This window comes from Plecotus auritus, assembly GCF_963455305.1.
Source record: "Plecotus auritus genome assembly, chromosome: 6".
NCBI lineage: Eukaryota > Metazoa > Chordata > Mammalia > Chiroptera > Vespertilionidae > Plecotus > Plecotus auritus.
In genome coordinates, this window is record NC_137773.1 from 139,356,413 (window position 1) to 139,375,952 (window position 19,540).

The 19,540-nt window shown below is 47.4% G+C and overlaps 1 protein-coding gene across 2 annotated transcripts in view; it reads left to right on the forward strand.

Moving 5' to 3' along the window:
- The first annotated feature begins 16,028 nt into the window (after positions 1 to 16,028).
- LMCD1 (LIM and cysteine rich domains 1) overlaps positions 16,029 to 19,540 on the forward strand; it is a 62,410-nt gene continuing 58,898 nt past the window's right edge. For both annotated transcript variants that reach the window (XM_080674343.1, XM_080674344.1), the window contains exon 1: positions 16,029 to 16,414. In XM_080674343.1, coding sequence (XP_080530469.1) covers positions 16,373 to 16,414 — 42 coding nt within the window. In that variant the 5' untranslated portion in view covers positions 16,029 to 16,372. The remainder of the gene's footprint in view (positions 16,415 to 19,540) is intronic.

Below are 19,540 nucleotides of genomic sequence, written 5' to 3' on the forward strand. Positions count from 1 at the left end.
GCTGTGATAAATGTCTTCAAAACAACCCAGAAGGCCAGGCTTGAGCTCTAAGCTCTAGGACTCCCACCTGGCTTCCAGTCTACCTCTATCTTCTCTTCTCACTCCCAGCTGCCCCCGCTGCCCGCCCCCATGGGTCTTGCTCATTTAAGTGCAGACACTGAAACTCCATCCACGCCCATAAACAGCCACCTCTTGTTTCCCCCCTCCCAGGGTCTGGGGGTCTAGGGGTAACTGTGATAATGTCCATACTGGGAGGAGAATGCCCCCAGGAAGAAGCCCACTCTGCTCTGGAAGTGGGATTAGGGCTTTTCAATCAGGGTGTTCTGGAGTTCAGGGAACCTAAGCCTGGCCTGGAAGGGGTGGGTCATCAGAGGGCCAGAGTGGGGTCCCCAAGACAAGGGCCACTCTTGCCTGAGTCTAAAGGCAACATTAGGAGTCACCATTCACTGAAGGCCCCTTGAAATTAGAAACCATGAGATAATTTTCAATTACCAAACACACCACCAGGTCCTACTGGGCAAAGGTTAGAGTTGTTCAGCTTGAAGTAACATTTGCACAAAGCCTTATAGATGCTCTCAGACTCTTCCTAGAAAGAACTAACTAAGGTCCTCACTAGAGTACATGAAATACTATAGTAGGGAATAAAAGTGTGGCAAAGAGGAGACCAGGAGCTTAAGACCCAGCCTTCTGAGTCCATGCTAATGCAGGACTTCTGTTTTCCTTCGTTGATGGATGATGCAAATTGTGGTCAAAGTATCCGCAGGTTAGAAGCACTGCACACTGAAAATGACTGGTCTGCTCCAGCAGCTTTATTCATCTGAGTGTGGCGATTGCCAGGCACTGGTATTACACAAATAACACCACAGAGGTGATATATTAGGAGGAGGTGGAAAAGGTCATGAAGGCAGAAAACACCGATGTCATGGTTCAAAGCATACGTCAGATAAGTTGGATTTAGATAAGGCCTCTGCCATCTGCTAATAGCAAGTCATTAGGTGAGTCACTTTGCTTACTTGAGCCTTGGTTTTTCTTTTTTTATTTATTTTTTAAAAATATATTTTATTGATTTTTTTACAGAGAGGAAGGGAGAGGGAGAGAGAGTTAGAAACATTGATGAGAGAGAAACATCGATCAGCTGCCTCCCACACATCCCCTGCTGGGGATGTGCCTGCAACCAAGGTACATGCCCTTGACCGGAAACGAACCCAAGACCTTTCAGTCCACAGGCCAACACTCTATTCACTGAGCCAAACCAGTGCAGTGGTTCTCAACCTTTCTAATGCTGCGACACTTTAATACAGTTCTTCATGTTGTGGTGACCCCCAACCATAAAATTATTTTCGTTGCTATTTCATAACTGTAATTTTGCTACTGTTATGAATCATAATGTAAATATCTGTGTTTTCCAACGGTCTTAGGCGACCCTGCTAGCGGTTCTCAACCTGTGGGTCGCGACCCACAGATTGAGAACTGCTGCTGTAGAGCCTAAGACCACTAGAAAACACAGATATTTACATTATGATTCATTAACAGTAGCAAAATTACAGTTATGAAGTAGCAACGAAAATAATTTTATGGTTGGGGGTCACCACAACATGAGGAATTGTATTAAAGGGTAGCGGCATTAGAAAGGTTGAGAACCACTGAGTTAGGGCAAGCCTTGGTTTTTCTTGCTGTGCAAAATCGGGATCCAAATAAGACCTACCATATGTGATTGGTATGAGGATTGAGATACAACATATAAAGAAGTTAACCAGTGTTCCAATATATTGCCTGCTTGTAGTAAGAGAAGAGGTGGTGATGGTGGTGAGTGTGATAGTAATGGTGGTGAATGTGATAGTGATGGTAGTGATGCTGGTGATGGTGGTAGTTGTGAATATGATAGTGATGGTAGTGAATGTGGTAGTGATGGCAGTGATGGTGATGGCAGTAACTGCAGCATTGCTCTAGTACAGTGGTCGGCAAACTCATTAGTCAACAGAGCCAAATATCAACAGTACAACGATTGAAATCTCTTTTGAGAGCCAAATTTTTTAAACTTAAACTTCTTCTAACGCCACTTCTTCAAAATAGACTCTCCCAGGCCGTGGTATTTTGTGGAAGAGCCACACTCAAGGGGCCAAAGAGCCACATGTGGCTCACGAGCCGCAGTTTGCTGACCACGGCTCTAGTAGTTGTCAAGAAGGGGCAGTAGTTACATGCTGTTTAGGCAGATTAGTTGGATTCTAAGGCTCACTATTCTTGAGTCTGGAAAGAAAGGAGACATCTTTATTGATAATGAGATATTGGGTAAAAGAACCCCCTGTGACAGAGGGGATGATGTATGAACTAATCCTGTAGTAACTGCAGAATACCAAATAGAACTGCTGGGAGACGCAAGGAAACATGACTCACTCAAGCCTTCATTGAAAACATGTGGCATAAACTCTGCAGTGCCCTTAGCACAGAATCATCGCAGGCCGCGTGAGGGACGCCAAGAGAAGCTGCTGAGGGAGCTCACCGTTGTATTCATGGTTGGACGGGCTCAAGCTGAGTCATTCTAGTGATTCAGCGGCATCTCAAGCGATAGAAGATGGATCACTCACAGGCCAGCCTGAATCACCACCTCCACTAGCAACTAACCCCATCCCTGGCCAAATGTAGGTACTACTCAGTTTGTAAATGAATCATTTCTAAATTAAGCATGAAGATTTCCAAATTAGCTCAAAATGATCTAACATCTGGACAAGAGATACATATTACTGAGTTGGAGGAAGGGATATTAAGAGAGAGAAAAAAATAGAGAGAAGGCTATGTTCTCTAAGAAAACTATTTTTTTGAAATATTGGGTCTATTTTTACAAAAATGACTGACTCACTTTATTTTTCTGATCATTGAAAAGGAAGGGGAGTATGTGTAATGATTGCTTTACAACCAAATAAAGATGTCATGTGGACATCAGCCTTTCTAAATTGGTTTATATTATTCTAGCTACATTTAAAACGCACATGCAAGCACAAGATTAATTCCTCAGTTGGATTGCCCAAGGTCTTTCTACTGTTACAAATAGCTTCCCGCAAAGCTTTCTCATGCTTTCTGAGATGCAGTAATATAGCTCACCTCATAGTGCTCTCCGACCTAGTCACCCCAAGTTGTTGTTCTTGTTCCCGTGGACTGCGAGCCTCACCATAGAGCTCTTGGCTCTTGGGAATACACTAGAAAGGTCCAAAGGCTCTCTTTGCCCTGACTTCTCAGTGCCTTTTGTTACAGATTTTCCAGTTCCAGGGCACGTGGGGGACGGGAGGAAAGCATTCATAGTTATTTACCCTGAGACAGATCAGGGTTCGACTCCTGGCTCTGCCACTTCACTCTACATGACTACAGACAAGTGGCTTACCCTCCGGGAGCCTCAGCTTCCTCATCTGTGAAATGGGGATACTTAGAGTGCCTAACTGAGGATTATTGGGAGGATTAAGTGTGAGCATATTTGTAAAGGGTTTGGCTCAGTGCCTGGCTACATGGCAAGAGCTCCACAAATGTTAGCTCTTAATCCTTCTAATGGAGGAGTATTTGGAGTTATTTATTCAGACACCCCATAAGTTAAGCCACTTGAAACTGATGTTTTCGGTAATAAAAAACTGTAATCTCCAGCCAAACTAAACTTTCACCTCAGGGCCTATGCTTTTCCGACCATGACGCTCCCCATTCATTACCTTTAGTTGTAATTGCTTGTTTAAGATCTGTCTCCCCAAGGAGAGTAGATCCTGTGATTCCTTTTTCATTGCGCATGCCCAACACCCAGCAGAGCTCTTGGTTCAGAAAGAGATATGCAATAGTAATTTGTCAAATGACTGAAAGATTGAACGACTGATGCACCGATGAAATGACAGACTGAATGAATGAAACACAGACCAAATGGCTAAATGACCAACTGAGTGACTGACTAAATGAATGAATGAATGATTGAATTGGTCATCTAAACTCAACTGGATGATATGAAAATACTTTCCTAGCATGACAAAAGATGAGACTACTAAATATAGGATTTTAATTTGAAAAGACAGCAACTTTGGAGGGAATATATTATAACTGTTTTTTAACATCTTAGAGTTCAATTCTTTCCTCCCTAACCCGCCCCCCCCCCCAAAGTTGGGATAGATGTTAGTACCCTACTGGAAAACATTACTCACTTCACACTCATGTGGCCCTCAAAATGCATATCCCCCAACCTCCATCATAACCCAGGAGCTGCCTGAAAGCTTCTGGCCTCAGTGTGTCTATCCATGTCAGATGACATCATGGCCAAACCATGTCTCTTGGGCTATGAGAACAACTGGGGGAATCAACAGGAAGCCCCAGGGCATTCACTGCCTGACTTTTGATAACTAAGAATCTTTCCTGAAATCTCCCACCCACCCCTTTCTTCTGGGTGAGCTCATCCAGGCTTTCCAGAAAGGCTGGTCAGTGGTAAGGCATTGCTGGACTTCGTCAGGGGGATTTGGTGTCTTCATACCTTCTTCATCAGACACAGGACACACTCATCTTTCAGAAGCTCTGGAATTCTGCCCATGGACGTCTGGACATTCCATTGCATTCCCACGGGGTCTCTTAGGGTGTACATGGTTAAGCCATAGAAGATCCAAATTGTTTTTAAATTAAAACCTGCCTCAAACGAACATCTTAAAACAACCGCTGAACTAGTATTTTGACTAGTCTATCCTCCTACAAAGAATCTGTGATTGTAATGAAATAAGTAAAACACATATTCAATGTCATTTTCCTGGTAAAAGGGAGGGGAAAACTCCTAAATTCAGGCTGATCAAAACCCTAAAAGTCACCGGGAAGATTTTCTAATAAGAGAACCAAACATGGTGACTGCCTACCTGGCAATTAGTAAATAACAATTACACAGCTGCCAGGAATCAAACGCCTTCTCCAGGCCAGGTACTAGAACACACGTTTTCTATATATCAGAACATCTCATCTGCATGGCAGTACTATGAGGCTGGTATTATTGCTTCCATTTTATGGAAGGCTAAACTGAGGTTCCCAGCAGGTGCCCAAGCACGAATTTGAAGCAAATTGTCTGACTTCAAAGCTGGTGCTCCTGCCCCTCCACAGGCTGCACCACAGCCACCAGGATAGGAGGGAAGGATGACTGCCGATGAGGTGGAATGGAATGGTGGGATGTAACTTAGGCGGAATAAAACAATGCCTGAAATCTGGAGGAAAGCATGGAGAGAAGGCTGCGTGAACACATGATCAGTTTTCTAATGGATCCACTGTCATCAACGGGAGAGCCCCTCAGTAGGTTCCAAGGGCTGGGAGAGAGTGGCAGCCCAAGGGAACGAAGCCCTTTCTAACAATGAGAGCTGTCCAAAACTGCTGGCACTCGCTGCTGGCAGAATGAGCTCTCCAACATGGAAGGCATCCAAGCAAGGGGTAGGAACCATCCTGCTGAGTGCCACCGAGGTGAGGGTGGGATACCTTGGAGGTCCTGTCCTACTCTGCTTGCTTTGGGTAAATGCTCACTCATCAGCTAAGAAAGCGCACCCTGCCTGCACTCAGCCATTATCTGTCACGGGCGAGCAGAAAAAGATCTGCTCAGTGTGACAGTTTCATCTCCTTGAGGGTAGAGGAAACAATGATGGGGACCTGTTATTCTGAACCTATTCATGATAAACAAGGGAGAATTGAGTGCACATGAGAAGGGAGAGGAATCTTGGGGAGAGGAAAGAAATATGGCCATTACTGCATACCAAGAAATGGGTTAGGTGCTTTACATAGCTTCACTCCTAAAGCTGGGTACCACCCTCTTGAGGTAGGGCTGATCATTTCCATTTGAGAGCTAGAACAATCTCAGAGAGAGGTTGGCTTGCCCATGGCCACATAGTTAATATGTGGTAGAACCAGGGTTCAAACTCAGATATGCCAGACTGCAAAACCCTCACTCTTTTCTCAACAGTGTGCTGCCAAACCCAGTGAGCTGGAGGCTGGCAGGGGCACTGAGAGAATGGTACCTAGGGAAGGTAGATTTTGATGGGCATAAAATGGGATAATAATGTGGGGAGGCCTGGGACAGGAGTTGGCTGAAGGCGCCTGCCCCTGCCTTGACTTTTCCCAACAAGTCTGAGCCCTCGGGTGTTTACTTAGAAATGTCCTTGCTTAAAGGACGGATGTATCTTCTCAAGAATGCTTACCCTACTGATAGTATCGAATAGTTAATTTTAGTTCAAGCTGTTGTTACAATAAAGCCTAAGGAGGCAGGTGAACAGGGCTATTTGCTCCTATAGCCAAGCAGTCCCTTAGCCTCTCTTTCACAGAAACGTGTGTCAGAGTAATCCATTCATCCGTCGCTCAGGGTCTGCTGGTCACCCTGGCAAGTGGTTTCCCATGTGAGGAGCCCTGGCATAATAAGGCTGCAGCATGGGTAGTATACAAGGAAGTAGGTCTGAATGGGATGCCCAGGCAGGTCAATTTAATCATAGAGGACAGGCAAGAAGGAGAGAAGAGATGGATTAAGCCAGACATCACCCCCTTTGCACTTCAGTCTAATTTCAGTCCTGAGCCTAAGCACAGAGCTGGTCCCAAATCACAAATGATGCAGGTTAACACACAGGACCTCAGATACTTCATTCTAAACAAAACCCACATATGTCAACTTTGCCCCAAAGGTAACATGCAGAAACATCTTCACCATTATTTTCCAGAGTATAGGATGATTTCAATATCTCATGGAGAGATGTTACCAGGGAACGCAGGTTCACCAGGCTTTGGAAAATTAAAATGCCAACATGGCAAACAGAAAGGAAAATGTGAGCATGAGAAAAGATGTTAATGATGACTTTACACTGATTTTTATCTCCTTTGTCTCCTAACTTCTCCTCAGAAACAGGGTGCTCACCAACCCCTCACTCATTAGAGATTTTCTGACGGGTTGAGCAGGCCTGATGAGTAGACTCTTATTCTAAAACTGAATTTTATTCTAAATAGCCCCCATAATTAGGTTGCTGAGGGTTACCTACAAGTAGACCACAGGTGTTAGGTGTGGGTGTGTGGCGGGGAGATGAAATTTTTTACTTCCATGCCAGGATGCAAACCTTATAGCACAGGGATTACACGTGATTAGCAGAGTTTGGCAGGTGGTAGACAGCCCAAGCAATGGTTGCTGGTGCTTTAGTTGTTGTTTTATAGGTTTTATCAGTAACAACTTTGGAGCCTCGTACACGTGGGTCCAAATTCAGGTTCTGCAACCTGAATTGTAACCTGGGGGAAATTACTTCATGTCACTAGGGCTCAGTTTGCCCTTCTATAAATGGGAATAAGACCACCTGCTTCAAGGTGTTGGGAGGATACAGTGAAACCGCCCTTAGAGAGTGGGAAAGTCATGTTGATAGTAGCTCAGAAATGGCACTTGGTACCAATTATCCTGGGCATGCCCCTTGAGGCTGGAAAATCTCCCCTTTGAGAGGCCATTGTACACCCACCACCCAGAACCTCCAAGCTAGTCCACCCCACCCAAAACGCCCCTCCTCCAAAGATCAAAATCATCCTTAGACTAGGAACTTGGAGTCGCAGTACTAACCTCTAAGCCTATATAGTGAGTCACACCAACACCTCACCCGCAATGGGCAGGTACTAGTAGAAAAAAACACGGATTTTGCTACATCTCACTGCAAACTCCATGCAGGTCAGCAGATCATAGTGATTCAAGCTACAGACGGCCCAGACCCGCAAAGCGCTGCATATTCCCCAGCGTCTCACACCCGAGCCTCATTTCCAAAGATTCAAGGCTGGCTTCCTGTTAGCTGGAACCCTGGCCTGGAGACACTCCACACTTGGAAAGGCCGTTAGGGCTTAGACCAGGCTTCTGCACACAGCCCACACTCACTCCTCACAATGAACCCATTTTTACAGATGAGGAGACTGAGGCACAGGGAGTGAAATATATACAGTTACTGTCCGTGGCCGAAGGAAAACTCTGCAATCTTCTCATGACACAAGAGCAGCCATGAGAAGGCCCCCCAAATTTCTTTTTTGCCTCTCCCAGCACTTCTACCTGGTTTTCCTGTTCTAATTGGTTGTCAAATCCCAATTCCTTTTAACGAATTAACGTGCCAACAGCAAAAAGACTATATAAGAAACAGATGGGGCAGCCTATATCTCAACAACCTAGGGAAGGTCGCCCAGGCATCACCTAGACCCCCCTTTTGCTTCCATATGGGTCAGGACCCTCCACGAAGGGAGATTAACAAAGGGCCTATTGGCAAGGAAAAAAACAGGGTTCAAGGAACTCACTAGGGAGGAGGAAGCACCCCAGGCCAGTGACAGCAGGAAGCCAGGAAGCGGGGACGCCCCAGGCCCAAGGGGCTCAGAGGGAGAGCTGTCCCAGGTGGCCAGAGCTGCGACTATAGGAGAAACATCAACACCCAGGCCGGCAGCGGAGAAGTGGAGAAATTAAGTGCACCCACCTGACCTCCGCTGGAGCCCCTGCTGGCTGAACCGATGGGAGTCCGTTGCTGGAGCAGGTCAGCCTCCCAGGCAGAACGGAGGAGCCGGGAAGGAGGGGCTCTGGAGGGACCTGAGGACATCCAGGGTGCCCCCAAGCCTGGGTCCTGTCTCCCCCTTCCCCCAGGCCGAGCCCTCATGCTGCCCCAGTGGCTCCTCAGTGAACCCAGCTGGGTTTGGATCCTGATTAGCTCTGAGGCTTGAGCAGAGCTTGTTTCTCACCTGTAAGTGAACCACAACCTCGACCACCTGGGGTTGCTTTATGGATGAACAATGCAACCTCTGCCCCACCCACTTGCTGCCGGTGGCATTTTCTGGGCCTGTTTGTGAGGAGCACTTCCTTTTACCCAACAGCTCAGCACCTAGCGAGGCTGCATCGGGAGCCCAGCTCTCTGAGCTCACTCGGTCGCCCGGTCGCCCGAGGGGGCCGAGAAGAAAGATGCAGGAGAGTGGGCCAAGAAAGACAAAGACCCAGTGAGCAACTCTGGGGCAAGGCCCAAAAGAAGAACACAAAGGCACAGTTCCAGGGCAAGCTCAGTAACCTAGTCGGGTGTGTCAGAGCAACATATGACAAAAGCTGTAAAGAAGTTCCCAACTAGCAGCCTAGAGCCCAGCCTTGTCGCTGAGAGACTGACCATCCTGGGCTCCTGGGCCAGGGCAGCCCTGCAGGAGCCCGTAGGAAAGGACTTATTAAAACAGTGTCCAAGCACAGAGCTCAAGTAACATGTGCCAGAAACACCGCGGTGCGCATGTCCCAGCTGCTGGTGAAGACGCATGAACAGCAGGTCCCACCAGCTGTGCATTTTGAAAAATAAAACTTTATTAAATCAAATATTAACAAACACACACACACACACACATACATACACACACAATTTAACCTCATAAAGTACTGACAGCACATAAAAAATACCAGGCACGCATTCACCTCACCTGTTCACTTCCTTCCTGCGACCCAGACGGGCTGCTGCAGAAACCAGATAACACACACACACACACACACACACACACACACACACACACGATGGGTAGGCTGAGTGTAGCATTAAATATTATACCTATAGAATTTTAATGTGCAAGATGGTTCCACCACCACCACCGCCACCCCACCACCACCTCCACCATAACAAGAACCTTCTCCAAGATAAAGAGTAAATGCTGGTTTAAAAAGGAGCTACTCGATGCATGTAACTTGTTGCCCCAGGACGCTTCAAGAATTACGAGAAGCAAGGGTATTTTTAAAAAGAGGCACCAAACTTCAATCCAAGAAGTAGCAGAAGAAAAAAAAGTAACAGAGAATTAAACCTTTAAAACAGACCCAAGAATCATGAGAATGTTTTCTGTGCTGTGCACCAAAGGACCATGAACTCAGCAGCTTAGAACAACACTCATTTATCATCTCATAGTTTCCATCAGTTAGGAGTTCAGACATGGCTTAGAAGGGTCCTCTGCTCAGGGTCTCACATGGCTATGATGCAGGTCTCAAGGTTTCAGCCGGGGCAGGGATCTCCTCTGAGGCTTGGCTCCTCTTTCAAGTTCATGTGGTGTTGGCAGAATCCATTTCCTTACAGATGTAGGACTCATGGCAGCTTCCTTAAGGAGCAGGATCTAAGCAGAGAGTTCTCCTGTCTCTGACTTACACAGACCTTCTTTTAAAGGGCTCACCTGATTAAGACAGGCCCACTGAGGACAATCTCCCTTTTGATGAACCTATTAGGGACTTAAATTACATTTGCTAAATCCCTTCACTTTTCCCAAAATCCCACCATCTTTGCCTCATTCTATGGATTAGAAGCAAGTGACAGGTACCACCCACACTCACAGGGAGGGGATCATGCAAGGGCCTGGGTCATTGGAATTCCACCCACTGTGGACAATTATAAATGAACTAGAGGCCGAGTGCACAAAATTCATGCATGGGGGGGTGTCCCTCAGCCCAGCCTGCACCCTCTCCAATCTGGGACCCCTCGGGGGATGTCCAACTGCCATTTTACTAGCAGTCAGACATCCCTCTCACAATCTGGGACTGCTGGCTCCCAACCACTTGCCTGCCTGCCAGCCTGATCACCCCCTAACCACTCCCCAGCCAGCTTGATTGATGCCTAACTGCTCCCCTGCTGGCCAGATTGACCCCAACTGCCCTCCCCTGCCAGCTTGGTCCCCCCCTAACTGCCCTCCCCTGCTGGTCTGGTCGCCCCCAACTGCCCTCCCCTGCAGGCCCAGTCGCCCCCAACTGCCCTCCCCTGCAGGCCTGGTCCCCCCAACTGCCCTCCCCTGCAGGCCTGGTCCCCCCAACTGCCCTCCCCTGCAGGCCTGGTCCCCCCAACTGCCCTCCCCTGCAGGCCTGGTCACCCCCAACTGCCCTCCCCGGCCAGCCATCTTGTGGTGGCCATCTTTGACCACATGGGGCAGCCATCTTGTGCGAGAATATGAGGGTCAATTTGCATATTCCCTCTTTATTATATAGGATATGTGAATATAATTCACAAGGCAGGAGGAGTAAAGATCATTATCCTCATTTTTCAGAGACTCTCAATATATTGCCCAAATCACTGAGCTCGCCCCCATGACAATGAAACACACAGAGATTTTCTGGGTCTGAATCCTGTGCTCTTTCCACTCCCTTGTCTACATGGCCAAGAAGGGAATGGCTCCACCACTCCATCAGATGGGAGACATATCTGATCTTCAGACCAAAGGGATCACTTGCTCCCAGTAAATAATAACAAATCTGCGTTGTACGTGGCCTTGCAGATGATGGTCAGCCACACCATTGTTAGCAAAGCTACGATCAAAATACAGGGATCTGGACTCCTGGTCCAGTGCTCCTTCCCCATGGGCGGATCTCCTTGTGTCTTTCCCTGTCCCTGCCAGAGACAGGCTATGAGGCAGGGAAATACTTGGTTCCAACAATCATGTTTCATTTTTATCCTGATGTTTGGGCCTTAAAGGCAATGTCTTTCTTGATCTAGGAGGGCATCCAAAAATATGGAAAAAAATAAGTAGTTATTCTAAAATTAAAGTTACTGTAAGAATGGCAGGAAAGAAACCAAAAATTTTGAACTATGAGCAATTCACATATATATGGTACAAATGATGGTCCAAGTGGATACAAATTAAAATACATTATGTGGTTCATGGTATACATATTTATATCAATTAGTACACATTAAAATATACTACATGAAAAAATATAGTATAAAAATCATAACCAAAGAGAAGCTATCACTCAACTAAGCCATGCTTGCTACACTGTAACAATTTAAAAATCATCATTGTGAGCGAGGGTTATTGGGATTTCCTAAAGTATCTAGCATGAACCCAAAAGATCTGGGTTCAAGGTTTTGCTTGGCCTCCTTCTAGCTTTGTGATTTTGGACAAATGACTGTCCCTCCCAGCAAAGTGCTTGAAACAGAATAGACCAGACACTCAGCTATGGGTGCCCAGCCTCTTGGTCTCACCATCCGATAATGAGGGGTTGTTAGTTACTAGCCAGGTTTCTACTATTAGTACTTCTTGGGTGTCCTTGCTGTGAGTTAAGTAGTAAATCAGATATTGCCACACCCCTGCTTAACACTCTCTATAATTTCTCTGTCCAATACGGTAGCAATTGAGCATTTGCAACGTGGGTGATCTCAACTGACATGGCCTGAAATATAAGACACACCTAATTTCAAAGGTGTAGCATGAACGAAAGAACGTAAAACATCTCAATAACATTTTATATCAGTCATATTGCGCAATGTTTTGGGTTAAATAAAATATAAATAGTTCACCTGTTTCTTTTCACTTTTTTAAATGTGGCTACTAGACATTGTAAAATGGCATATATGGTGCACATTATATCTCAGTTGGAAAGCAATGATCTATAGCTTCTTACTGTTCTCAGATAAAAATTTAAACCCCCTTAGTGTGACCTACAGGGCCCAACACAACCTAACCCCAGACTACCTGTCTCAGGTCCTCTAGTACAGGCGTCCTCAAACTATGGCCCGCGGGCCACATGCGGCCCGCCGAGGACATTTATCCGGCCCACCGGGTGCCACTGCCTGTCCTGCTTAGCTGCTGACTCGTCCCGGGCCCGCAGTGCACATAGGAATTTGTTCATAGTGTTTTTTTTAAACTATAGTCCGGCCCTCCAACAGTCTGAGGGACAGTGAACTGGCCCCCTGTTTAAAAAGTTTGAGGACCCCTGCTCTAGTACATTCTCCCTGACACTCACTGTCCTCAACCAGGCTGACCTTATGATCCCTCTGACGTAGCAAGCGTATGTCCATCTAGAGTCTTTGTACTCATGACTCCAACCTTCTGGAATTTTCTTTCCATGCTGGCTCTACTCATAGCTGACTCATTTCTCCTTCTTCAGGTCTCTGCTCACATGTCACCTCCTCCGTCAGGCCTTCCTGGACCACCTGATTTGAAGGAGTCACACATCCAGTAAACTCTTCCTCCATTTGTGCTCCCCAAGGCACTTGTTGCCATTCTTACTCAGTTACCTTATTTAATTTTCTGTTCGCCTACTGAATGCCTGTCTCCCCCACACTGAATAGAAGCCATATGAGGCAGAACCTTTCCTGTCTTATTCACTGTCTTTTGTATTCACAGCTCAGGACCCAGCCCACTGTAGTTCTCAGGTCACCGTTTGTTGAATGCATGCAGAAATAAATGAATGAATGGTGAAAAGAGCATAGGTTAAAAATCCCAGTTAGGACAAACCTAGTTCTAATGATGAGGACCACGCCCTCATCTTACCAGGTGCCCACTCTTTTTCCCTATAATCAATCCTCGACGGTCACTTTAGGAGGCAGTGGGTGTAACTGAAAGGACACGGTCTGGAGGTAGAAACTCTGAGTTTGGATTTCAGTTCTGCTACTTACTGGCTGTGTGACCCTGGACAGAGCCCTTGACTGTCCCCAATCTACATTTTCCCCCAGAGTGGTTGTCTTGAAGTTCAAATAAGAGAGCATCTTATAAATATACCAGAGAGCCCTAGGGATATTTACAAAACCAAAATGTTATTGAAAGGGAGAGATTCTTTCATTTACCTGGATGTCCTCAGTACCCAGCATAGGATTTGGCTTAAGGCAGGTGCCCCCAAACTGCTGGATGGATGAATGAAGCTTCTCATGAGTGAAGCCTTTAATAAGCCCCAGCATCACAAAGCAACGAACCTTGGGGAAGTCAGATCTCTCTGCTGTTCCAGCCTGGAACAGAGACCTCATTTGTTCTCCCAGGGAAGCACATGGACCTCAGAGTTGGAGTGAGGCTGAAGGGTACTGGCCACATTGCCTCCATTTTCCAGAACAGCTCCAAATAACAGCAGTCTGTCCAGGTGTCCACAAAAGCTCTATTGGTCTCCTGGAACATTTGGCTCGCAGTGTCCGAGTCAGCATCCTCAGCCGGGGAGAGAGCGAGCTCCGGCAGGCAGCAGGATCACCTGTCAACCACTACACGTTCTCCTAGAAAGGAGAGTTCCGGCCACTCCAAGCAGTAGCCCGGGATTCTCACACTCGGAGAATCAGCCACAATATCCAATTCCTTAATTGAAACTGGGGCCAAGGGTAAAAATTGGAGAGTGGGAGGGAGTGTTGTGTTTGGAGCTAACAGTGTTAAAGTTAACAACATTAGAATTATTCCACAGAACAATGATTTCTCAAGATGGGGCAAGAAGGTGCCTGGGAGGGGAGTGGGAAATGCTGTCGCTGGGAGGTTTCTGCCAGCTTGCACGGGACAAGGCTTGCCTTTGTTCTTCTCCTGGCGCTGAAATAGAAAGGCTTCAGGCAGGACAGCTCAGTGCAGTACTGTTGTTCCTAGCATTTGCTACCGAAAGGCCTGTTCTCATGGAAACCTCTCTCAGGCCAGGCTTCTGTTGGCGATGGATTACTTTATTTACACACTGGTTTAACATGCAGCCCACCGTGGAAGTTTGGGCAAGCCAGGCCAGGTGTAGCATTGCACCCTCTCTCCCTAGTCCACCTTGCCTGCTCACTGCTGATTAAAAACCAGACTCCAGCCCTGACTGGTTTGGCTCAGTGGATAGAGCATCGGCCCGCAGACTGAAGGGTCCCAGGTTCGATTCCGGTCAAGGGCATGTACCGTGGTTGTGGGCACATCCCCCGTAGGGGGTGTGTAGGAGGCAGCTGATCGATGATGTTTCTCTCTCATTGATGTTTCCAACTGTCTGTCCCTCTCCCTTCCTCTCTGTAAAAACATCAATAAAATATATTTTAAAAACCAGACTCCAGCTTCCGTTCATTCATCTCGTATTCTGAACATCTATTATATGTTGTGGTTGGGGCTATAGCTGGGAAGCAAGCAAGACAAACACCAATGACAGCAGAAATCCATGAAAGAAGAAAAAGGCCATCCCGGGTCTTGCAAAAAGGGAGTCACCAATAGAAAGCCCTTTCCAGGAGCCGTGGGATCACAATTTGGGATCACTAGTCAAGGCTTGTGATTGCTGGAGCTGATGATGTGTTAAGAGCCAAAAGGCTTTAAGAAGGAAAGTGCCTCCAAGAAGAAGGTCCTAGGGTGTGGCCTACACTGCAGCTCCCCCTGTTATCCCCAAATCAATCCCACATGGTGTGCTTTGAAACAACACCACCCTTCAGCCCCTCTGCAACCGGGTTTTCTTTTAGCCACTTGAGCCTGGTTTCTAGCACTGCCAATGTGGGTTACAGAATGGAACCCACAGAAAGAGCAGTTTTCTCCCCAGAGTGAGATGGGACTTGTGTGTAGTCCTCTGTCCTGGCAGGGAAAATGCCTGTGGGAGCCCAGGTCCCTGGAACTGGCTCGATAGAGGAATGTGGACTTATAGGCAGACAACAGGGCACAGAGGGGAGCCTGGCCAGTGCTGTCTTACAGGAGTTGTTGTTAGATGCTGCAGCACGAATTTCCTGAATTATGGTGTGTAATCCTGTGCCACTTCTCCCCAGGTGAGCTCTCCCTCTCGGTCCCGGGTTAAAGCCTTGCTGGAGAGTTCCACTTCAGACCAGGTACCCTCTCTGATCATATTTCTTCACCTGTCAAATGGGAGCGATCGTCCTCATGGTAATGAGAGGACCGCAAGGACACAGTAAGAAAACACGCCGATGGGAGTGCAGATGTACATCTCGGCATTCATAAAATCAGGGCAGTCTTCTCTTCCTGCGGTAGCCGGAGGATTTACACCAGAGCAAGTTAGGAGAGGCAGATTCATATTTTACAAACATCAAGTTAAAATAAGCATGACTCGCTGGTACGTTCACCTCCTCTCTGGGGATTGGAGAATTTGCCCAGGTTTGGAGAAAAGGAGCCAGCCAAGGCAATGCCTCTGCAAACCACCTGCCCTCCCCTCGGCTGTACCCCTCCGAGGACGATCAGGCAGAAGAGGTGGGAGGGGAACATAGCTCAGCATTTATTTTTGGACCCAACTCACTAAAAATATCTCCGCCTTCCTGTTTGATCACTCTCCCTTTTGACCTGAATGAATCGCGTCCGGCGGCCCTCCCCTCCCTCTGTCCGTTGTCCTTTAAAGGAGAAGGGCGTGGGGACGGGTTCCTGCCGCTCTTGGGACAGACGGGAGCCGCGGGGGCTGGCAGGGGCCGCTGCACTGACATCAGGGCAGCCCTAGCTCCGCTGCAGACCTCCAGCCCAGCCCTGGCCGCCCAGAGGGAGGGGGAAGCTGCGCGCTGGGATTGGCTGGCCCCGTGTGAGCGCCCGCGCGGATTGGCTGGCGAGGTTTTAGAGGGAGTCCCACTCTCCAATTAAAGGGCCCGCCGCGCCCCGCTGCGCGCAGAGCTCCGCCTGGGCCCGCGAACTTGGCCATTCAGCCAGCGCTGTCCCGGCTGAGCGCCCTCGCGCCTCCGCCTGAGAAGCCAGGCGCTGCTTCTCCAGCCCGGAGAGGATGGCGAAGGTGGCCAAGGACCTCAACCCAGGAGTCCACAAGGTGAGCTGCGATATGTCTGTACTTACCCAGACATTTTCTTCTCCCGTTTCCCTCTCCCAGGCGTACCTGGAGACTTAGCTAGAAGCAAGAAGGAAACTCATTAAATTTCAAGACTTCACAGAAAACAAAATAGTTGGGAATACTTGTTTAAACGAATAGGCACCCCTTCAGGAATAAAAACAAACAAACAACAACCAAAAGCCCTGGTGTAAAGTATTTGCAAGGAATCTTAGTTCTTTGGTAATGCTAATTAAAATTTAAAGAAGGTGAGAGCCTTTTTTACATGGTAATCCAATGGTCTGTAGGGGGAGGGGGAAGCCCACCTCTCCCTCTCCCTTCCCCCTCTAGCGATTGAGGTAAGGTTGGAGGGCGGGGGACTGGCTTGTGCTGTTTACTCACAAGGAATTCCCCCTTTCGCTGCCACCCTGGTGCTCTGTGTTTTCCACACCCGGTTTTTCAGTTGGTGATGTTGGCAGTGGCAGCGGTTCCAGCACACGGGAACTAATTTGTCCCCAAGGTCTGCACGTTTCCCTTTCAAGAAGGGCTGGCCAGGAGCCAAGGTCATGGGTGAATTACTGCAGGAGGGGCCTGCGGCTTGGCCCGCAGCTCCAACACCCACCGGTTACTTACCTGAATGCAGTCGGGAGAGGGCACAGGCCGGAGGCTTATAGGACAGGAGCTGGAAGGGAGCAGACATCCTTGGCCTAGGGAGAAACAGAGGCCCAGGGTCAGAGTTGGTCCCAGCAGGCAGCAGGAAATAAGGAAAGACAACATTGAAACCCTGGCCCTGCCTCTTCTTAGCTGCACCATATGGACAGTCACTTTTCGGAGCCCCTCTTTCCCTGTTTCCAGTGCCGGGATGATAGTCCCCACCCCACTCACCGCCACAGTAACAACAGTGATGGTACAGTATAGGTTAATCTAAAGCTGTCTCTCCCTCCACCACCCCCTTTTTAAAAAGATCTAATCGGCTTTATTGAGGGATTCATGAATCGGGGCAGTATCCTCTGTACTAAATAGAGAGGTGCTCCAAGAAGTTCCAAATCGGTTATTTTTAAACTCCGATTTCAGGGGACTTGGTCTTGCAGGGCAAAGTCCTCCTTAGACATCTGCCATTACCTGCGGGGTAGAGTGAGAAGGAAATTATGTCAGAATCAAAATAAAAATGCAAGCCCAGCCACTTAGAGGCGCAGCATTCATGCATCCGATTTATAGCTTTGCCACCACACGGCTGACCTGCAGCGACTCCCACACAGAGTTTAGCGGGCCCTTCGGAACGTCTACACCCAGTCAGCCTTCATCCGGGCCTTTCTCTGGAATGCACCGTGCCCCCTTGCATTTGTCGGACTATTTGCAGAATCAGGTCCTCTCTCCTTCCATGGAATTACCACACTTTCGACCCACTTTACAGTTGTGGGTCTATGAAACCGTTTATTCTTGTATTATTAATTATTGTATTATTTTCCATATGAACAACTGTAAACCTACTTTTGCCCCACCCTGTATGTACCCTATGATGTGATCTCCGCTGGAAGTCTAGTAATCATCTGTCACTGTTCAAGTTCTTATGATATTCTGCACTACATTCCCTGTCTTGCTTTTCTTTTTCTTTGCATCGGAGAGTGTGGTTATCTAGGTTAGAGGTGGGACATGTTCTCCTTCTTTTCCCCTCTGGCGTCAACTTCCTTGGCCTGCAAAGGGTTTATTTTTCATTTAGATCCAATTACAGGCTTAGAGAAAGAATGTGGTGGGTAGAGATGAAAGGGCAGATATTTTTTACCTCTTGGGTCTGTGACAATCAGTAGGAAGATCGCCACTTTGTAGCTTAACCAATGTCTTCCAACTCAAAGAGTCAAGGGAAGGGGGTGGGGGAGAAGCTCTCCTTGCTGAGCGAATACTGTGTCATACCCACAGCATGCTGAAAAGCTTTCACTGCGTATTTACTTTTTAAAACTGCAACAAGCAGGAGGTGTTATAACATTTGGCATCCGAGTGCATAATCACATGTAGGCATTTCAGAATGATTTCATAGACTCTTAGAGCTTCAAGGGACCTATTTTCAAAATGAGAAATGATCTTAAATGGCATATAAGCTGTCTCTACTACCCTATCCCCCCCCCAATACCCCCACCCCAACCCAGAAGCTGGAAAGTCATAAAAAGGTCTTCAAGAGAGAACATAAAATACATAACAACTGGAGTAGTCTTAGAGGTCATCTGACCAACCCTAGACAGACCGAGGGACTCACCATGGGTCACAAACAGTGACAGAGCTTAGAAACAGCTCCCTAGTCCAGTGTTCCCATTGGATGGATGCTCTTGAGTTATTTGTTTTCCTGCTGGGGAAGAGAGGTCTTGTAACACAGCATTCCCTGGGAATGACGAAATAGCCAGCACTGCTTGGTAACAAAGGGCCTTGAAGGCCACCTGCCATTTCTCTTGGTGGAATCAACCATTATTGTGGATTTGTTCTTCTGTTGTTTATTAAGTGTATTTAAGAATTTGGGGTACTGGTATTCTTGTAACCAGATCTGGGTTCAAATCCCTGCTCTGCCACTTACTAGCTGTGTGCTCTTGGGCAAGCTAATTAGCTTCTGAGTCTGTGCCCTCAGCTGAAAATTGGGAGACAGTAGTAGCATCTACTTCCCAAGAGGACTGTGGTTATTAAATGAGATGATGTATATAAAGGGACTTAGCACATGAGCTCTTAAATAGAGTCAGCCATTATTATTGTCACTGGCGGTGGTATATTTCCATGGGTGTGTGAATGCTGAAAGGAGTCTTTGGGTGAATGAAGGACACACTTTTTTTTTTTTTTTTATAAGTGTCCAGAGCAACTAATTTTTATTCGGCTGAACCAAAGCCCATTGCTCTGCCTTGATGAGCTAGGACAGGGACCAATGATCTGACCTTTATTCTAGCCCAACAGATACATGGAACATGGAACTCTTTTCACTTTTTAGATAAGGACAATCTGAGGTCCAGAGGGATCTTGCTCCTAATCTGAGGTCGCTGAGAACCTGTGCTGAAGCCCACTGGGCTTTGCAAGTATACAGGCCTCTCGGCTGCCAAGGAACTTGCAGGAATTCTGAAAGGACTAGGACAAAGAGATCTAAGAGCATGCTCC